This window comes from Hippocampus comes, unplaced genomic scaffold, assembly GCF_001891065.2.
Source record: "Hippocampus comes isolate QL1 unplaced genomic scaffold, H_comes_QL1_v1.1 scaffold142, whole genome shotgun sequence".
Lineage (NCBI taxonomy): Eukaryota > Metazoa > Chordata > Actinopteri > Syngnathiformes > Syngnathidae > Hippocampus > Hippocampus comes.
The window spans coordinates 635,114-655,885 of record NW_017805482.1 but is presented as its reverse complement, the minus strand read 5'-3'; the positions used below and the strand labels follow the sequence as shown (position 1 = coordinate 655,885).

General features: G+C 40.7%; 1 protein-coding gene and 2 long non-coding RNA genes across 7 annotated transcripts in view; 1 reads left to right on the top strand and 2 right to left on the bottom strand.

The window, feature by feature from the left end:
* Positions 1 to 309: 309 nt before the first annotated feature.
* LOC109519397 (stimulated by retinoic acid gene 6 protein homolog) lies at positions 310 to 15,827 on the bottom strand. Of its 2 annotated transcripts, none has more exons than XM_019875902.1 (9): positions 15,359 to 15,827; positions 11,873 to 12,231; positions 10,739 to 10,805; positions 9,539 to 9,621; positions 8,170 to 8,303; positions 7,071 to 7,237; positions 5,945 to 6,070; positions 4,733 to 4,803; positions 310 to 594 (listed from the first exon to the last, which is right to left on the bottom strand). In XM_019875902.1, exons 2-9 carry the CDS (start codon positions 11,941 to 11,943, stop codon positions 447 to 449), a joined length of 867 nt encoding a protein of 288 aa, XP_019731461.1. In that variant the 5' UTR covers positions 11,944 to 12,231; positions 15,359 to 15,827; the 3' UTR covers positions 310 to 446. The 2 variants fall into 2 exon arrangements, with proteins under 2 accessions (XP_019731461.1, XP_019731462.1); XM_019875903.1 differs by having other exon boundaries at positions 11,873 to 12,128.
* Positions 654 to 4,132, bottom strand: LOC109519399 (uncharacterized). Its single transcript, XR_002168952.1, has 3 exons — positions 4,067 to 4,132; positions 2,465 to 2,590; positions 654 to 886 (listed from the first exon to the last, which is right to left on the bottom strand). It is a non-coding gene; the product is annotated as an uncharacterized LOC109519399 (long non-coding RNA).
* Positions 14,060 to 20,772, top strand: part of LOC109519398 (uncharacterized) — a 37,648-nt gene continuing 30,935 nt past the window's right edge. For 2 of the 4 annotated variants that reach the window (XR_002168950.1, XR_002168948.1), the window contains exons 1-2: positions 14,106 to 14,717; positions 16,056 to 16,161. This is a non-coding gene — a long non-coding RNA (uncharacterized LOC109519398). Of the gene's footprint in view, positions 14,718 to 16,055; positions 16,162 to 20,772 lie in introns of all 4 variants that reach the window. The other 2 variants (XR_002168951.1, XR_002168949.1) reach the window with 2 other exon arrangements.

Sequence of the window (20,772 nt, the reverse complement as noted above, 5' to 3'; positions counted from 1 at the left end):
TCCCCGCTGGATGTCCCCCCCCCCCCCCCCCCCCCGCGACCCTTGTGAGGATAAGCGGATCGGAAAATGAATGAATGAATGGATTCCGTTTAGCGTAGCTCCATCTAGTGGATGCATAAATCAACCGCAGGCACTATTGTAGCTTCTATTTTATGCGCCTTATAAATGAAAACAGTTTCAAAATAGGCCATTTGTTGAAGGGCGCCTTATATTCCAAAGCGCCTTATAATGAGGAAAATACGGCATGCTGTGAAATTTTTCTTAAAGTGACTGAATGACCAAATAACTGGTAAATAAGAGTGGGCACATAGTTTCCATTTCTACTCTGACTTTATAACATCTTTGCCAGTCATTTATCCCCAAAGGAGGATATAGAAGAACTGACCGAGAATGACAATTCAGCAAGAAAAAAAAAACAGGCAACCTGTTTCCTGTTGATACCATGCCTAGAATCTGTCCCGAGTTCTTATTGTTTGTTTTGTTTGATAACTCTGCGCGTTAATCAAGCCATTCTCATACGGTCGGATCCTGTGTGCACACGTTTGTTTGTTTTTGATATGAGCAACACATATAGGACATAGAGGGTACAGTAACCTGATTTTGATGTGCTTCTTCCTCTTGAGCAGCAAAAAAAAAACAGGCAACCTGTTTCCTGTTGATACCATGCCTAGAATCTGTCCCGAGTTCTTATTGTTTGTTTTGTTTGATAACTCTGCGCGTTAATCAAGCCATTCTCATACGGTCGGATCCTGTGTGCACACGTTTGTTTGTTTTTGATATGAGCAACACATATAGGACATAGAGGGTACAGTAACCTGATTTTGATGTGCTTCTTCCTCTTGAGCAGCTTCTTCACATAGTCATTGTAGTAGCTGCTGTTCAGATCCTATGAATGATGTGCGAGGACGAAATAACAAAAGTTCAACCTCAATCACATTGAGGAGTCAATTTGAAAAAGTTCAAGTTCAAGGAGCTGGTGACCCACAATAGCATATCATTGTCCCCCCCCAAAAAAAGTTTTCTTGCTTGCTTGAAATGCCAAACCAAGTAAGTTTAAATTATACCTTGTATTTCTATCATATGCTCTTCAACGCATCATATTCAATTGCTATTTTAACCCTTTCAGGGACAGCGGTTACTACAGTGGACAGCTTTTCATGTTATCGTGTTATCAGGTTACCGGGTGCATGAAACGGGTGATTAGCTAAAAAAAAAAAAATCCAATTATTGAAGATAATGTCATTGATTAGAATGTGATACACATGTCACAAGGGTCCCGTCGATTCAGACAGTTGGTCTGTCCAAGTGAGTCGATAGATCTGCTCTCAAAGCTTGTTTTCAGTCAGTTAGATCGCTCAACTTTTTGGTAGCTGGACACAAAAAATATTAACAATATGAACTTTTTTTTCTCCATAGTTAACTGATAAATTAACATTTTGTGAAAGATTAAAACACCAATTCACCCTCTCATGCACCCTGTAACCCGATAACATGTTAAGCTGTCCACTGTAGTAACCGCTGTCCCTGAAAGGGTTACAGTGACAAGATTGTGCTCAACTGCGATCACGCATTTCTTTTACATAAGCCTTATGTAAAAGAAATGTGTGATAAGGTATTGCGTATGGCATGACTTGGGGATATCTTTGATGGTGGATGTGGGGAGCGGGACAATCGCCTCACTCCAGCTTTGTCACACCCATGTCAGGATTAGCATAAAATAAACATGCCATTGTGTTTCGTCGGTGAAAAAAAACACACGGAAACCCTTCCCTAATCTGATCAAGAACATAACATAAACCAATTACATCAAATCTACTTACACTGACTAGGCTGTTGGCACATTGCATCACCCAAGAAAGAGCATGCTACGGACCGAAAGGGCTAATGTCTCGTATAGTGTACGTTCAGAAAAAAAAAAAAAGTACATTGCGTCTCAGCAAAGCTTTTTTTAAACAGTGCAGGTTCATGTGAACATTAGTAACTATAAATGAAAAGGGTTGTCAGACGGTTATATGCAGTAAAAGCAGAGTTAGCATGACAGGTGTCAAAATGGGGCAGCATGACTTACCTCAGAGGCATTGTTCTTTTCAGCGCCTTTCAAGCCCTTGAAAAGGAGAAGAGGATACTGGAAACTAAGGAAGGTGTTTCATTGGTGAAAAAAAAACACACGGAAACCCTTCCCTAATCTGATCAAGAACATAACATAAACCAATTACATCAAATCTACTTACACTGACTAGGCTGTTGGCACATTGCATCACCCAAGAAAGAGCATGCTACGGACCGAAAGGGCTAATGTCTCGTATAGTGTACGTTCAGAAAAAAAAAATGTACATTGCGTCTCAGCAAAGCTTTTTTAAACAGTGCAGGTTTATGTGAACATGGCACGAGGGTTGTCAGATGGTTATATGCAGTAAAAGTAGACTTAACATGCCAGGTGTCAAAATGGGGCAACGTGACTTACCTCAGAGGCATTGTTCTTTTCAGCGCCTTTCAAGCCCTTGAAAAGGAGAAGAGGATACTGGAAACTAAGGAAGGCCAAGCAAGCTATCTGGGGCAGGCTGGAGAACAGCAAGTAGTATTTATGTATCTGAAAGGAAAAAAAAAAGTTTTGGTCACCCATACAATAGGTGATATTACCCAAAAAGAGGCAGAAAATGTCATTTCCACTAGGGATGGGCATCATAAATTCTTATCTGATCGTTGAGTTGGTTGTGTGAAATTTGTTGTTGGTTAAATATGTATTGAAATGAGGTAAACTTGATTGCACCACTCAGGCACGGCTCCAGGATGATTTTTCTCCCCTGGGGCTAGAGAGGGGGTTGATCAATACAAAGGGGGCTGAGAAAATCATTTAAAAAACGTATTCCAGAACACAGGTGTCAAACTCAAGGTCTGGGGGCCAGTTCCGGCCCGCCACGTCATTTTTTCTGGCCCGCGGAAACAAATCAAGAATGTCAACTTGCATGATGCTTGAGATAATCTCCACCAAAATTTAAAAATTTCATTATTCCGTTTAGCGTAGCTCCATCTAGTGGATGCATAAATCAACCGCAGGCACTATTGTAGCTTCTATTTTATGCGCCTTATAAATGAAAACAGTTTCAAAATAGGCCATTTGTTGAAGGGCGCCTTATATTCCAAAGCGCCTTATAATGAGGAAAATACGGCATGCTGTGAAATTTTTCTTAAAGTGAAATTTGTTGTTGGTTAAATATGTATTGAAATGAAGTAAACTTGATTGCACCACTCAGGCACGGCTCCAGAATAATTTTTCTCCCCTGGGGCTAGAGAGGGGGTTGACCGATACAAAGGGGGCTGAGAAAATCATTTAAAAACCGTATTCCAGAACACAGGTGTCAAACTCAAGGTCTGGGGGCCAGTTCCGGCCCGCCACGTCATTTTTTCTGGCCCGCGGAAGCAAATCAAGAATGTCAACTTGCATGATGCTTGTGAAAATCTCGACCAAAATTTAAAACTGTCATTTGTAATAAATAAGAGACATATGGTAAGCGTTTTCTTGTAACCAAACCCCTCATTACAGTAACTTAAACAATACTGTACATCCATCTCAAATCACCACACCACTAACCCTACTCTGTTCCAATTTTATTAATTCGAAAAAAAAGACATTTATTTTTGTTTTTTCAGCAGCACATTATCTCAGCAACCTTATCAAAAAGACATCCATTACAAAATGTATAATATAGCCTGGAAGGCACTGAGACACACTGAGTGTTACGAAGCTTTGTGATTAAGACCACCAGACAGGGGAACTAATTGCTTTGAATCCGAACCATTCAATGCACAGGAGGAGAAAGTAAGGCGGACAGGGTACTAAATCTGTCAGTTGAAGCAAAGATTAAAACTTCTGTCAGGTGGAGACACAAATCCACTTTGAAAGGCTGATAATCATCTTTTTAAATCCCGTCTCTTGTGTATGTGACAGACATAAAACATTGTTTGGTCATAAAAGAGCAAATACATTTATCCCTACCTAGTACATACAGAATAAATGAACAGGTATTCGCTGTGCTGTGCTGTGCTGATGAAGATCTGTTCATACCTGCGGTGTTTTCGGGCATTCAATTTTCTGCCAAACCAAGACACCAAAGTGCGTCCATGACAAGAGAAGCAAATCAAGAATGTCAACTTGCATGATGCTTGTGAAAATCTCGACCAAAATTTAAAACTGTCATTTGTAATAAATAAGAGACATATGGTAAGCGTTTTCTTGTAACCAAACCCCTCATTACAGTAACTTAAACAATACTGTACATCCATCTCAAATCACCACACCACTAACCCTACTCTGTTCCAATTTTATTCATTCGAAAAAAAACTTATTTATTTTTGTTTTTTCAGCAGCACATTATCTCAGCAACCTTATCAAAAAGACATCCATTACAAAATGTATAATATAGCCTGGAAGGCACTGAGACACACTGAGTGTTACGAAGCTTTGTGATTAAGACCACCAGACAGGGGAACTAATTGCTTTGAATCCGAACCATTCAATGCACAGGAGGAGAAAGTGAGGCGGACTGGGTACTAAATCTGTCAGTCGGAGCCAAGATTAAAACTTCTATCAGGTGGAGACCCAAATCCACTTTGAAAGGCTGATAATCATCTTTTTTAAATCCCGTCTCTTATGTATGTGACAGACATAAAACATTGTTTGGTCATAAAAGAGCAAATACATTTATCCCTACCTAGTACATACAGAATAAACCTGATTTTGATGTGCTTCTTCCTCTTGAGCAGCTTCTTCACATAGTCATTGTAGTAGCTGCTGTTCAGATCCTATGAATGATGTGCGAGGACGAAATAACAAAAGTTCAACCTCAATCACATTGAGGAGTCAATTTGAAAAAGTTCAAGTTCAAGGAGCTGGTGACCCACAATAGCATATCATTGTCCCCCCCCCAAAAAAAGTTTTCTTGCTTGCTTGAAATACCAAACCAAGTAAGTTTAAATTATACCTTGTATTTCTATCATATGCTCTTCAACGCATCATATTCAATTGCTAATTTAACCCTTTCAGGGACAGCGGTTACTACAGTGGACAGCTTTTCATGTTATCGTGTTATCAGGTTACCGGGTGCATGAAACGGGTGATTAGCTAAAAAAAAAAAAATCCAATTATTGAAGATAATGTCATTGATTAGAATGTGATACACATGTCACAAGGCTCCCGTCGATTCAGACAGTTGGTCTGTCCAAGTGAGTCGATAGATCTGCTCTCAAAGCTTGTTTTCAGTCAGTTAGATCGCTCAACTTTTTGGTAGCTGGACACAAAAAATATTAACAATATGAACTTTTTTTTCTCCATAGTTAACTGATAAATTAACATTTTGTGAAAGATTAAAACACCAATTAACCCTTTCATGCACCCTGTAACCTGATAACATGTTAAGCTGTCCACTGTAGTAACCACTGTCCCTGAAAGGTTTAAAGTGACAAGATTGTGCTCAACTGCGATCACGCATTTCTTTTACATAAGGTATTACGTATGGCAGGACTTAGGGATATCTTTGATGGTGGATGTGGGGAGCGGGACAATCGCCTCACTCCAGCTTTGTCACACCCATGTCAGGATTAGCATAAAATAAACATGCCATTGTGTTTCGTCGGTGAAAAAAAACACACGGAAACCCTTCCCTAATCTGATCAAGAACATAACATAAACCAATTACATCAAATCTACTTACACTGACTAGGCTGTTGGCACATTGCATTACCCAAGAAAGAGCATGCTACGGACTGAAAGGGCTAATGTCTCGTATAGTGTACGTTCAGAAAAAAAAAATGTACATTGCGTCTCAGCAAAGCTTTTTTAAACAGTGCAGGTTTATGTGAACATGGCACGAGGGTTGTCAGATGGTTATATGCAGTAAAAGTAGACTTAACATGCCAGGTGTCAAAATGGGGCAACGTGACTTACCTCAGAGGCATTGTTCTTTTCAGCGCCTTTCAAGCCCTTGAAAAGGAGAAGAGGATACTGGAAACTAAGGAAGGCCAAGCAAGCTATCTGGGGCAGGCTAGAGAACAGCAAGTAGTATTTATGTATCTGAAAGGAAAAAAAAAAGTTTTGGTCACCCATACAATAGGTGATATTACCCAAAAAGAGGCAGAAAATGTCATTTCCACTAGGGATGGGTGTCATAAATTCTTATCTGATCATTGAGTTGGTTGTGTGAAATTTGTTGTTGGTTAAATATGTATTGAAATGAAGTAAACTTGATTGCACCACTCAGGCACGGCTCCAGAATAATTTTTCTCCCCTGGGGCTAGAGAGGGGGTTGACCGATACAAAGGGGGCTGAGAAAATCATTTAAAAACCGTATTCCAGAACACAGGTGTCAAACTCAAGGTCTGGGGGCCAGTTCCGGCCCGCCACGTCATTTTTTCTGGCCCGCGGAAGCAAATCAAGAATGTCAACTTGCATGATGCTTGAGATAATCTCCACCAAAATTTAAAAATTTCATTTGTAATAAATAAGAGACATATTGTAAGCGTTTTCTTGTAACCAAGCCCCTCATTACAGTAACTTAAACAATACTGTACATCCATCTCAAATCACCACACCACTAACCCTACTCTGTTCCAATTTTATTCATTCGAAAAAAAACTTATTTATTTTTGTTTTTTCAGCAGCACATTATCTCAGCAACCTTATCAAAAAGACATCCATTACAAAATGTATAATATAGCCTGGAAGGCACTGAGACACACTGAGTGTTACGAAGCTTTGTGATTAAGACCACCAGACAGGGGAACTAATTGCTTTGAATCCGAACCATTCAATGCACAGGAGGAGAAAGTGAGGCGGACTGGGTACTAAATCTGTCAGTCGGAGCCAAGATTAAAACTTCTATCAGGTGGAGACCCAAATCCACTTTGAAAGGCTGATAATCATCTTTTTTAAATCCCGTCTCTTGTGTATGTGACAGACATAAAACATTGTTTGGTCATAAAAGAGCAAATACATTTATCCCTACCTAGTACATACAGAATAAATGAACAGGTATTCGCTGTGCTGTGCTGTGCTGATGAAGATCTGTTCATACCTGCGGTGTTTTCGGGCATTCAATTTTCTGCCAAACCAAGACACCAAAGTGCGTCCATGACAAGAGGCTTCCGAGTACGTAGCCGACTTTATTATGCAGGGTGCCACATGCCAGGAGAGGGTAGTAAAGTGCGGGGTAGAAGAAGGTTCCCAGAATCATCCAGTTCTCTGCGGGCGCGACAAACAAAGTGTGAAACGTAGACACTCAAATGTCACTTCATAAGAGGCACCGGCACAATCAAATAATTGTGTTTTATCAACCATTCGTACAACGGTAATGATGTTACATTTTGATTTAACGTTGTCTGATAAGTATGAATTTAAATGGACCAAGTATTATCGTGATGGTAGTCTTTCTGTACAGTGGCTCTAAAAACATGCTTCTATTTAAATGCGAGCGTTTTGGGATGTCAAAAATGAGACAAAGATGTTAAATAGGTGTCTGCACACACCTCATTTTAAGTGCCCAGATTAAACCTAAATAAAATTGATCTGTTCTAGTAGGCTTTTCCTGCCAAGTTTTCTTAAATTCATAAACCTGAAGATTTTGTGACTACTGATTCTAACTGTTCAGAATTCTTTCCGCCTTGCCAGTTTCAACTGAAGAAAAGCAACCCCAGAGCATGATGCGGCCACCTTGCCACCGCGATGCTTCAGTGTAGGTGTGGTGTTCTTTTGGTGATGACCTGAGGTATGGACACACATTTTGGAATTATTGTCAAAAAGTTCAATCAAACGGCGCTCCTCTGCACTATAAGGCAGACATCCTAACCAGTTGGCTACCGTGCCGCCCCGTGCTAAACCAACTCTGCTAATTCAACCTTGTGTTGTTATGGGATTCTGCAAAGTATTGGGGATTGACAACATTCGGCGAATTCTTACATAATTTCATTTCAGAAATTAAACAGCTTATTATCCAGTTCTTAAGTCGAAAACAAAACAGAGCCATGGAAGAAAAACAATCCAATTATGTAACAGAGCGACCATGTGTCTCTCACGGGACATAACAATGTCTCGCTTATCTCATTCAGGTTGACAGTGCGTCTAAAAACAAAGGAGGACAACTGCTGTTGGCGGAGGAAGCACAAAAATGATCTCACGTTTGTTCTCAGTCTCTGTCGTGAAGGGCAAAGGGTTTGGTGATATGACCATGCCGCAGAGTTTGCACAAGAGCACTCCAAACACAGCCACTGCCAGGCCCTTGTGCTGGGTATGGTCCAGGAAGTTGACCGGACTGCGGAAACCAAGTGGCAGGTATTTAGAGCCCACGTGTTAGCGGCATCGCATGCAGCCGAGATGATTATTGAGCAGACATCAAAAAGGTCCTCATCAGTGTTTTTGTTGACAGTTGATGAATTACAAGATACGTAAGCCACATTGTTGCCGATGCACGATGTTTTAAATTCAAGTTTCTGAGTGACTTCGTGTCACAATGTGTCGTGAAACTTTTTTGGGGGGACTTCACTTTTGTCTGCAGGACTTTAAAGTCTTGTCCTTAATGTTGTGTTTTACTTTAAAATCTATTTTTTCCATTAAATGAAAAAAAAACCCAATATCTCTCATAACCAGAACAAAATGCTGTTGATGGAAACCCATTTTCCAATTTGAACAGCTGTCTTTAACTTAACATGGTAGCATCTGTGCCTCCGGGGTGCCCCAAGGGTCAGTATTAGGTCCAATTCGTTTTAATCCGTAAATTATTCTCCTCTGGGAGGGAAACAGGAGGCATGGCATTAGCTTCCACAGTTATGCAGATGACATACAGCTGTACATCATCGTGCCTCCTGATGACGCAGGGCCAGTTGATACAATTCTTAACTGCCGGAATCCACGTTTTTCTGTCTCAAACTAACACAGAGGTGCTGGTGCATGCTCTCATCTTATGCCACTGAGGGACCATTGCAATGCCCTGCTCTCTGGTCTTCTGAAAAGGAGTATCTCAAATCTAGGATTACTCCAACCCTTGGCAAACCATGTGCTGACAGTTAAAGTCCAGAGGGCGTGAGCACATTGCATTGCATTTTGCAGGTTGCATTTTTTAAGGTGTGAAAACTGCTACACAAATAAAAATTGATTTGATCATTTGATTTGATTCAAAAGCCACATTTTTGTAAGTTTCTTGACTTGAATGCTCAAAGGCTGTTATGTGGGACTCAAATATCAACGTTTGTCAACATATATTGGTTACTATAGTGAATGGGGTTAAAAATCAATCGATGGGCATGCTCAGCAATAAATAAAGTGATCTGTTGTAACATTTTAGCAAGGCACTGCAACACCAGCAACAACACAATATGAGGTGCACTGGCTGGTCCATCAACATTAAAGACTAAGTCATTAGCGGCTATTAACACACATTGTTAATTTGAATGAATGCTGTAAACAGTATCACTTTGTATACTTTTAGTTTGTAGCATGTCGAATGTTCATTTCACTGTAGTGGTTACCCGAAGTTTACCAGAGCCTCACCTGAGTAAACCTGCGAGTCCTTTCTGTTGGCTGCCCACTTTTGTGCGTCTTGCTAAAACTGCAAGGATCACCATGACGACAAGCTGGAAGAGGAGATACATTAGTTTGTGTTACGAACAGATCAGTGTGGCCAGAGTAGCACTAACTTGAGTCAGGATCAGGCTTCAAGATGCTTCAGACACATGCGAAAAAAAAAAAAGTGGAGTGGATCTACATGGGGCTCATTAGTGCCCCCCATGGAGGCAGCCTGAATGAAACATCATTTGTCAAGATCATTGACCAGTGAGACTTCAGTGACCTTTCATGACCTGGAGCACATTTAGGAAGCACATGACGAAAGAAAGAATGCCGCTTGCAAGTGAGGCAGGATGAGTTCTTGTGATTGAATGTCAGTCTTTGCTGGTGACCTTTCATGACCTGGAGCACATTTAGGAAGCACAAGGCGAAAGAAAGAATGCCGCTTGCAAGTGTCGGGTTGGCCACATACGAGGTGTGTCAGAAAAAATATTTCAAACAGAAAAAAAAGATTACATTCTCATACATTCTAACAACAAACAACGGGTCGAACCCTCCAAATGGGTGTGTCAGAAAAAATATTTCAAACAGAAAAAAAAAGATACATTCTAATTCGTACAACAAACAACGGGTCGAACCCTCCAAATTAATCCCCCTGGAGAGTATCAGACTTTCTCAGCCTTTTCTGACACAACTTTATGCACCCTTGTATGGATTCTTTCTGTTCTGCCACAATTTCATCACTGTCATTTTGATGTCCTCCACACCTTCAAAACGTTTGCTCTTCATAACCCGCTTAAGATTGTGAAGAAGGGAGGTTTTGCTTACATGATGTTCTTTTCAGCCAGGAACTGTCGGGTGCTCATGAAATTAATAAGAAAAGTTGTCCCTCCACAACTGGCACCTCTTCTCACGCACTGAACAAAGCAAACGGCGCAGGATCTTTTTGTGGCGGCTCATTGTTTGGCCCACATTAAAGGGAAAGCCGTTCATAACACCAATCATGAAACTTTTCTGACACACCTTGTACCGTCACAGAACTAAAAGCATGTATATTTTTTAAGTTTGATTGTATTAACATACTGTACCAAAATCTTCCTATTGCTAAATCCCAGCATGCTTTCAATGCTTCAGTAACAGTTCTCAAGATGTGTCAAATGAATGCAACGTGAAAAAGAGACTCACTGATACTGCACTGATGCATATGTGGTATAGCCTGTCATCTGCAGTGGGGTCACATGGAGGAATTATTCTAAAAAGGAAAACACACACACACACGCACACACACACACACACAAGAAAAACGATCAGCGTGTGTTGCAACACAAGGCCTTGAGTAAGTGAGCGGGCCTGCACCTCACTAAACCTTTCACACGTCACCATCAGGACCTTTTGTGGCAGCTGAAATCCCATAGCAGAGATTTGCATTTTAACCGGATTGTTATCAGCGTGATGCAGGAAACAACTGATGCCTATGTTCACGTTACCGTTCGCTACAAGAGCAACAATGCCCGGTCATGAGGAAGTCATTACCACTTTGATATTCCGAGCAGTTCACGTGTGGGGTACACGTTGCAAACATGCAGCTGGATGGCAACACCCAGGATGGATAGAGTTGACAAAAAACCCTCACCTGTGCAAACATTGAGCCAAATCGGGACTTTGGCCCTCACTGAAAGAGCAGACGCTGGCATCACATCAAACCACAGGTAAATTTAATGCAATGTCAAAATTCACAACTACAGTCACAGTCTGCGGGGAGGATAAGTGACTGTTTACACATTGAAAAACTGCTAAAACCACTACAAAGGTACATTAAAGCGAGAAGGACCGCAACTCAAGACAGTTTGTAATTGAGCATGACAGTTTAAATGCAGGATTATTCGATAAATGCCACTTGTCTCAATCCTGTCTCAGTGTTGATCTGAGAAGTGCATTCAATAGTAATATTTAGTTTCTTAAATATCATTTGTGCAAGTGTCAGGATAGAAAGCCAAAACTGACAGACCTACACAAACAGCCAAATGCATTATGGGTAGCCAGATTAGCTCTGCTTGAAAAAAACTATCACTTTATTGGAGTCAACGACCGAAAAAATATATTTTGTGCTAGCCTTTGTTCGATGTTCTTAATTCTTATGAAAACGATGCAGCCTATCAACTGGAGGGAAGCCTCACGCTGATGCTAAGAATGCCAAACGAAAACTAATATTTCAGCAAGCGCTGTATCTCAAACCGCTTGTTCACATACTGTACACTTTTTATACTTTCAAATACAATACGAACAACACCACCAACAAATGGAAGTCATTTTACTCACTCTATGTTAATCTTCTTGGGCACAGGGTCAAAGTCTGGGTACTCGTAGTCCAGCAGTGCATCCTTATCCATTGTGCCGTCGCTTTTTCAAACACTTCCAAAGTTTATGCTGGGGGAACTTCTCACCACAATTTCAAAGTGGCACACTGCTGCGATAGTGAGAAGCAAACCCGTGCCAAGTCGCGGGTTTTTTGCCCCGGAAGCGTCCTGGTTGCCTAGCGTTGGGTCAGCTCAGGTATCCTGGTACTGTTGCAGTCCTGTTGTGGCACAGAGGTTTACTGTCACAGCTCCGGGCCGAGGCGTGCCTTGTTCCCCAGTAAAGGCCCTGTTTCAGTCGAAGGTTCCCACTACACTGGAAGACTGGGGAAAGAGTGAGGGTTGGAGGGGTTGGGGGGGGGGGGGCAAAGTGTGTGTGTGTGAAAGGAGGGAATAAGTGAAGAAATGGGCAGCCAATCTAGAAGGCCACCTGCTGCTTACCAGGATTACATCTACTTGTGAGATTGTGTTGTTGGACGTGTTGCTGCAGTCAGGTGTGCTCTGTTATGAATCGACAGCTGGGGACTGTGTGAGGGGATGGAAGCGATGAAGCACATTATGTGGCCTTCCGTGACGATAATGCGGCGTCTTTTTAAGACAAGGCCCAACCTTGTGTTGATAAAAGAGTTGCGCACCTTGATAAGAATCAAGAACAAGCTCGTTGAACTTGGCACTTTACCTTCAACAGATAAATTATTATTTAGATTCTTTCGTCAGTGGAGATAGTCCACATTTAGTCTACATTACAGTTAGCTAAAATGTGCCAGTATGTTGTTTTAAAACAACAGGAGCTTTCAAATAGTCAGAAAAGGCATCGTTCAAACCAGTAATAAAACCAAGGAAATGGGGTCGTTTCACTTTTCAACAGTGATATTTTATATTTTCTGGACACGGTACTATTTTATGATTGTGTAAAAGCACAGGATGGCACACATTGACCATAGTTAGAAATTACAGTGATACCTTCATACCTAAATACAGAAAACACTCAACATGAGGTGAGCAATTGAATGAGCTCCAATATAAGACGTTGATCTTATTTCCTTCAGGAAGAGAGTAAAACTAAATTTGATGATCACCTTGAGGGCCAGAGAGAAGGAAAAATTACACGGAGCCAAGTCATGTTAGCGGGGAGGCTGCTCCAGCATGGCGATGTTCTTCGAAAGGAACTGTCAGATGCTCAGACCACTGTGTGCAAGTATGACTTGCATTTTAGGTTTGAAATCTTTCTTTTGTGACATAGAGTTAGGAAACTTACATTTTGTTGTCATGCCACATTGCAATTCATCCCCCATTCCAAACATACCCCCCCCCCCCCCGCGCATACTGAGTATAATTGTTGCACATACATGTATTGATAAATGTTCTAAAATAACATTTTATCTTGTACTTTGGGATTATTTATGTTGTAAACTTGATAAATCCAGTGTTGCAAATACTATGAGAGTGACAAAAAAAATAAAAATAAACATAATAGTGGCGCTCAGGAACAGTACTAAGGAAGGATGGAATGCTCGAAAAAGCTCCCCCGACTTAAGTGAAACAAAAGCGTGAGCGTTACGTGGCCAGACCACGGCCAAAGGTCATCGCAACACCTTTGCTCCAATTATAATCTTTTACTAAGAATAGGACAAAAGTGTTCACACCACTATTTCGATAGTTTGCAAGAGCTTGCCTATAGGCAGAAAAAGGTTAATTAATACAGATTTGGTGTGCTGCGATATGTCCCAGTGCCCGTTTCGCAACGCTGGTTCCATGTCAGTGTACACTCATTATAGCCGGATTACAGCCACACTTAGTTTAGAAAGCAACACAACTTTCCTTCCCAGCACCCCTGAGAAAAGGACATTTCTTAACCACAGTAAGCCACCACATCGAATGTGCTCGGGGGAGAAAAAGCAGCCTGTCAAATAAAGGGGTCACTGAACAAAGAATGCTTTGAACGCTTCTAATGGCATCACACAGAAGCACTTTGATTGTGCCGGACACTCCATTTGTATCAGGTTAAGGGAGGCTGGCTCAAAAGCCCTTTTCAGAGGGAGCAAAGCGAAGTGCATTGATGACTCCAACATCACTGCACCTGACTAAATTAATCTGGGAAGCTTTTCCTTCGAGAAGACACGAGCACTGGCAGATAGATGGAGAACAATGTTATTTGGGCAATGGATTGAAAAGCCTCCCAGCATATGGGAAGGCAGAAAACACAACTATGACTGACTGAGCGTACCACAATTAAACAGACTCTTGGAAACATCGCTTAGGTACACTGGCAATAGGAGCCACCTAACAGGATTCAGTACGAGATGTCAAAATAAAAGAAATACAAGATTAGAAACATCACTCAGAAGGGTGCAGACTACTGGTGCCTACAATTCCAATTTGCTGGGTGGAAACAATGATAAGAGTTAACTGATTCATAATTGGGTCATACTGAAATTACACATTAAGTTATGAGTTGTTATTGGACATAATTTTACTACAGGAACTGAGTTGGGAGGAACAAACATGGAAACTCTGATACAGCACTTGTCTTAAAAGTCTTAAAATCATGCAATTGTAGTTGTTTTGCTTGTCGGGGGTACAACAAGGCATTAGTGACACATTACCGGTATTTCATAGTGACACTTTATTTGTCCAAATTAAATCAAATACACTAGTGACGTAATCGTACATCTGTGACGCAAATCGACGACATTGTCGTAATTCTCCCTCGTCTGAGGAGGCGCTGCTCACGTGCGATTCACTTTGTAAAGGGAACTCCGAGGCAGACTAAGTAAAAAGACTGTAAACTACAACACAAGTACTTTCAGGTAATAACTTGGTCACTTCGTCTTTCACCCTTTTTTTTCTCTTTCACATTCAGACAACTGCTTCCTGCGTGAGTGCTCCAACACCATAAAGGTGTCCAAACAAACTCGTTTTTGACCCCTTTTCTGGCGACTTATGCACCACAGATATACCAATACTCATGGTAGTCACGACAATACATTTTAACGCTATTCATATTCTAGCTCACATTGTTATAAACCATTAGAAGGCGTAAACTTGACTTTCAGCACAACATTGGGAACGCGCGAAACAGATAAAGATGTAATGTATAACTAACTGCCACGAGTAAACTGACTGCAATTCCCACAATGCACTGCGGAACTGAACGTGATATACACGCAATTCGGTTGCCCTTGAAAGATGACGTTTGTATTTGTGTCCTATGTATGTGCCCCGATTCACTTTTGAAAACGTATGTGTTCTGCATGCATATTTAATTATTATTATTAAAAATTAAAACAAGTAAAATCCTTATTTTTGGTGAACACTCCTGAAGGTGAGATGATTCCGCACACATGAGCATTGTGCAGAATCAAGTTAATATTGTAAACTGCCTAACTATACAAATTAATTTAAAACACACGTCACATATGACGCCCAGGAATTCAACTTGTCACCTTACCGTATTAGCGAAAAGACCTCCTCAAATGTGCACCGTCTAAAAATCCCGCATCGCATCCATATAGAAGACAAGTTCAACTTAGTTGTTGTTTGTCTGCCTCATGCTCTAAGTGTGTGCGAGGACTTTGAACATCTCTATCTTGCTTTGGCAACCTTACTGAACTCCTTAAGTCTTGTGAAACATTTCAAGGTGAATCATGTGGTCAAGTTCATATCAATGCAGAGTGACACACTTATTTTATCTTGAATATAAAATTAGATATATTTATTCCATCCTTCTTTTGTCATATATTCTCCGTTGCCAAGACTGATGGCTGAACACTGAAGGTTAAACACCGGAAAGAACACGCAGGTGTCATCCAGCCCACTGGTTTGTCAGTCTAAGAAAAAGACAACCTCGCCATTGGTGCAGCAGGTATAAAGGACAGGAGCAGGGCTGGCACACTGCATGAGACGGAGCCGCCCTTAAAACCCAGGCAATATTTAATTCTTGTCAATTCTGAATCAACCACCACTGTTGCAATTTCATTCATGTCATGTCTTGTGACTCATAAAATATTTCTGATTTGTCTTCATTTTTGAAAGTCTCTTTTCTGGGAAGCTTTCTCATCATTAGTTGTCTTCAGAGGAGGTTACGTTATAAGTCCATAACGGTGATTCGTTTGTGATTTTTAATAACTTCTCCCCTGATCTTTTAGGGTTCTTCAACTGGCATTAAAGAGGAACTACGAACGTGCAATGTAAAATGGTCCCTTCCTTTTCCCGGCGTAGATTGCCTTCCACCGACCTTCCCTCTTATAGACAGTAAGTGCACACAACATCAAAATAATCAACTAGCATGACATCCCTTAGTGAACGTTTTAATACAGTAGTCTCGCAATTTGTCCTACATAAGTTTTGGTTTAGGCACTTGGGAAATTATGCACGAATTTTTGTGTCATTCTTCATTTTGTGCTCCACAAAGGTTGCTTGGCAAGTCGATTCACATTGGGTCATATAGCAAAATATTATCTCCATATTAAGTCCTGTCACCCGAAGGCCTTCTGAGAGTCCTGGCTAATTCGAAGCGATATTTTTCTTGTGCTTAGCACCGCGCTGCCTCGATCATAATCAATGAGCCTTGTAACACTCAATTAGGACATAATTGGATTTGTAGAAAGTAATCCAGATTGGAGCCGACATGAAGGATAGCGTTGCACCGTTGGCAGTTTCATTGAAGCTGAACTGGGTCTAGTTCAGTTCATAAAAGTATTTTGATGGTGACAATTTTGTTCTAAGGAAAAAAAAACGTCCCAAAACAGACCATGTTTGACCATAGAGCATCTACAATATATATCTTCCCCCTAGGTTGCACTTAAACTTGAACTGTTGATTGTTCCAAAGCATTCGCTTGAAAAAAATCTATTTCAGTCCTACTGAGATTTATTTCCTCTTTTATGAGCTCTGAAAATGGGACGGTACATGTAAGGTGACAAGTACAAATCTTCCCTTTCCTATTAAAGTGCTTGTGGTTAGGTTGGTCTGTGGATTCATAGCATGGAGGCAATGTCGAATCACCTCATCATCATCTATACAAACGTTTCCGAGACAATACATCACCCAAGAGAACATACGTGCTATCGAATTGAATTTTCATAATCTGCTTATATCTTAAACGACATCTTGGTTTGTGTGGGTCACCTTGTGTATTACCATGTTCAGTTACAATCGCTTTTGCTTTATTACTTTGACCTAACGAACAAAATGGAAGAATGTGCAGTAGTGTATTGAGGAGGAAAATCTTTTTCAAGGGAGAAGATTTATACAGACATTTGGTGTTTTTTTTTTTTTCCTTCTTCACGCATTTGTTTTTACTACTGTTTTACAATGTAATCGATGGCATCCATGCCGTGTCCTCTATTTGGCCATTTTATGTGTGTGTTGTTTGGGGATCTCTTAGACGTAAATCTAAAGGCTCCGCTTTTGCTTCTGAGTGCAGATGTTGCTGAGTCTTACTGTTTTTATCTTATAACAATTGACCCACATTTTTTCTACTCTGTAAGACTATGTTTTGACATGTTCATTACAGAGCCAATCAGATGGCAAAAACGAAATGTATTTTTCCTGTACATAGACATTTTTCCTGCCAGTTTCATATGACGGGAAAACGTGCACTGAATTTAGGTTTGCCACATGCAAGACCGATGGTGCATTTGCATGTTTCACATCTCTAGGTTTTTAATTATGAGATGAAATTTTCTGCCCAGCATGTCAAAAGTAATTGCTTTCAAAATTGGAGGTTTGCCAAAATATCCCACAGGAGCTAATTGAGGGTAGCAGTGCTGATGAGTTTGTCTGATCATATGGGCTTATACGACTGCATATTTTATGTATGAATGTGTGTGTGTGTGTGTGTGTGTGTGTGTGTGTGTGTGTGTGTGTGTGTGTGTGTGTGTGTTATAGTTTGCATTTTCAGACTTCATTCATGGTGTCTTATTCACACATGTATATGAACACAAAAGATGGCAAATCAGCAATTTAAGGTGTTGGCAGGCCTAATGCTCAGGGACAAGGACACATGTCTCTGTCTATCAGCAGAGTATAAAGTCAATGGGACAAATGACCAGATTCAAAGAGAGGTGGTTCTTTCCTCCTGGTCTGGTGTTCGATTGGTCCTGATGAATAATGAGGTCGCAGGGTGAGTCTGCAGATGCCTTTGGTGTGTGTTCACAGAGGTTTGACTTTCACATGTCTCTGCTGGAATGAGGCTTAGACAGACGCCTGTCCAGGTTATCAGCAGCTGTGTGCCACATCCTCTCTGCTCAGTCAAAAAAACCCTAACACAAAACACGTCTTTTATGTTCAGATCCAAATAACATCAAATGAATTTCAGATTAGGTGATCATTCCAATCTGAAAATATGAACAAATATGTTAGGTAAATGTTGTAAAGCAAGAACTCAGTGTATTAAAAAAAAAAAAAAAAAAAAAAAAGTTAATTTTTAAAAATGAGTGTCAGTGGTACGGTAAATTACAGAAGGGTGGAGTTAACTGTCAGTGTGGAGTACCGGTAAATATTTTTGACTGACAAATACAAACCCAATTGCGATGAAGTTGGGGCGTTTTGAAAATCATTTTCAATTTAATGCACTACAAAGACAAGATATTTATTGTTCAAACTGATAAACTTTCTTTGTAGCAAATAATCATTAACTTTGAATTTTATGGCTGCAACGCTTTCCAAACAAGCTGGAACAGGGTCATGCTTACCACTGTGTTACATCACCTTTTCTTTTAACAACATTCAATAAGCGTTTTGGAACTGAGGACACTAATTGTTGAAGCTTTGTAAATGGATTTTTTTTTCCCATCTTGCTTGATGTGCATCTTCAGCTGTTCAACATTCCGTGCTCTCCGTTGTCATATTTTACGTTTCATAATGTGCCACACGTTTTAAATGGGAGACAGGTCTGGACTGCAGGCAGGCTAGTCTAATACCTGCACTCTTTTACTATGACGCCACGCTGTTGTAACACGTGCAGAATGTGGTTTGGTATTCTCTTGCTGAAATAATCAGGGGTGTCCATGAAAAAGACTTGGATGGCAGCGCATTTTTCTCCAAAATATGTGTACATCTTCCAGCATTAATGGTGCCTTCACAGATGTGTAAGTTAAGTTATACACCAGTAATCATCCCCGTTGTAAGGGATACACAGTGTGTTAGGTTGGTTTTATTGAGCACGGAAAGGTAAACTACCCAGTGAGCTTCCCTGCTACTCCTGTGTGTCACGGTAAATAAATTCCGATGATTGCTTTGAAGACTGGGAGGTGGTCATCGGGATGATTTATAAAAAAAAAAAAAAGGCTTTGTCCCAAATGGCCGAGTGGATGGGAATGCGAGTGTGTTCTCATCTCTGTCAATCCCGTTGAGACATTGCCGTCGCACCGCAAAGGTCCCCCGCAAAGATCACTCACACTGGCCTCCATTAGCAAAAGGCTGCTCTCCACATGTCGCCGCGTGAACAAAGAGCTGGTTTCATCTGACACCGGGATGAGGGTGCCAGCCGCCATAAATCAGATTTTAAGTCAACACGGGCTTATGTCTGAATAAAATTTATGGGAAATTCTTGAACTGGTGGTGATAGAGTTGGAATTGGAAACATCTTATAAAGAAATCCTTGAGAGAAAAATCTGATATAGTACAGTACATCAGAATCAAGAAGTCAACTTTAACAGGGTATTATACTATACAGCACAGGTGTCAAACCCAAGGCCCGGGGGCCAGACGTGGCCCGCCGCATCATTTTATGTGGCTCGCGAAAAAAAATCAACCAGGTCAACTTCCATGACACTTGCTAAAATCTGTACCAAAATTGCTATTGCAAGCATTTTCATCTTGTACATTATTACAGAAACTTGAACAACAGGGGATCAAACTACTCTCCTTGACTTTTGATTTCAAAAATCTATTGATTGTGTACTTTATATGTAATAATACGAGGAGGTGATTAAACATTTATGCATTTATGCAATTATGTTGCTAGGGTTGACATGTATTCGCATTCATGGCTCTTCTCGCTGTCAGTGATATCATCACATTGATTCCTGCAATCGGCATCACTCTCACAAGTGACTCATATTTCCCAGTGAGGTTACACGATAATCTCGTCACGGAAGCCCAAGGGGTGCAGCATAGGTTTGCAGGCTTGCGATACATCCTGTCATGTCTTATTAACGCCTTTTTTAGTTTTCTGTATCATGCTCCTTGCGGTTTAATTCTGACCACTCTTTTTCATCATGTGATTATCCCGCTGAGCTCAAGCAGCGACTCGGTACTCTGGCACATGACCAAGCACCTCACCTCATTCGGGTAGTGACAGATTGTCATTTCGCAACACATGATTCTGAAATGAACTGAAATTTTAATACGGCATTCATTTTATACATAAAACAATAGTTTTGTCTCAGAACTTCATTTTTTTTTCCGAGAGCCTCCAGTGTTTCACACAGCTTACAATCATAGTAGGGTTTCCATAGTGTATTGTCATCACCTTTTTCTTTCTTATGTGCGAAATATTCATACGTCTAATAAATTAGCAAATTTTTTTTCCCCCCAATTGCAAGACAAACCGTGTAGGTATATGACCTTAACCCAAATTTTTCATTATTCTTTATCTATTTTTATGTCCTTGTTCCCACTCCATCTTACTACCACATGGCTGCCTGCTAGAGCACGTTTTGTCCTTATCACAGTACAACTCTGCTTCTGCAAGCAAGAATTTAATTGTTAACATTTTTCCATTCACTTTGAGTAAGCAGGACCTGCATCTATCAGTCTTCCTGTGTCGTCGTGGTTACTATCAGTCTCATCTCTCAAAGCGCTTGTGCATGTGCTGCTGGACAATTTAATATCGCCCAGCTTCATTTAGACGGCTAT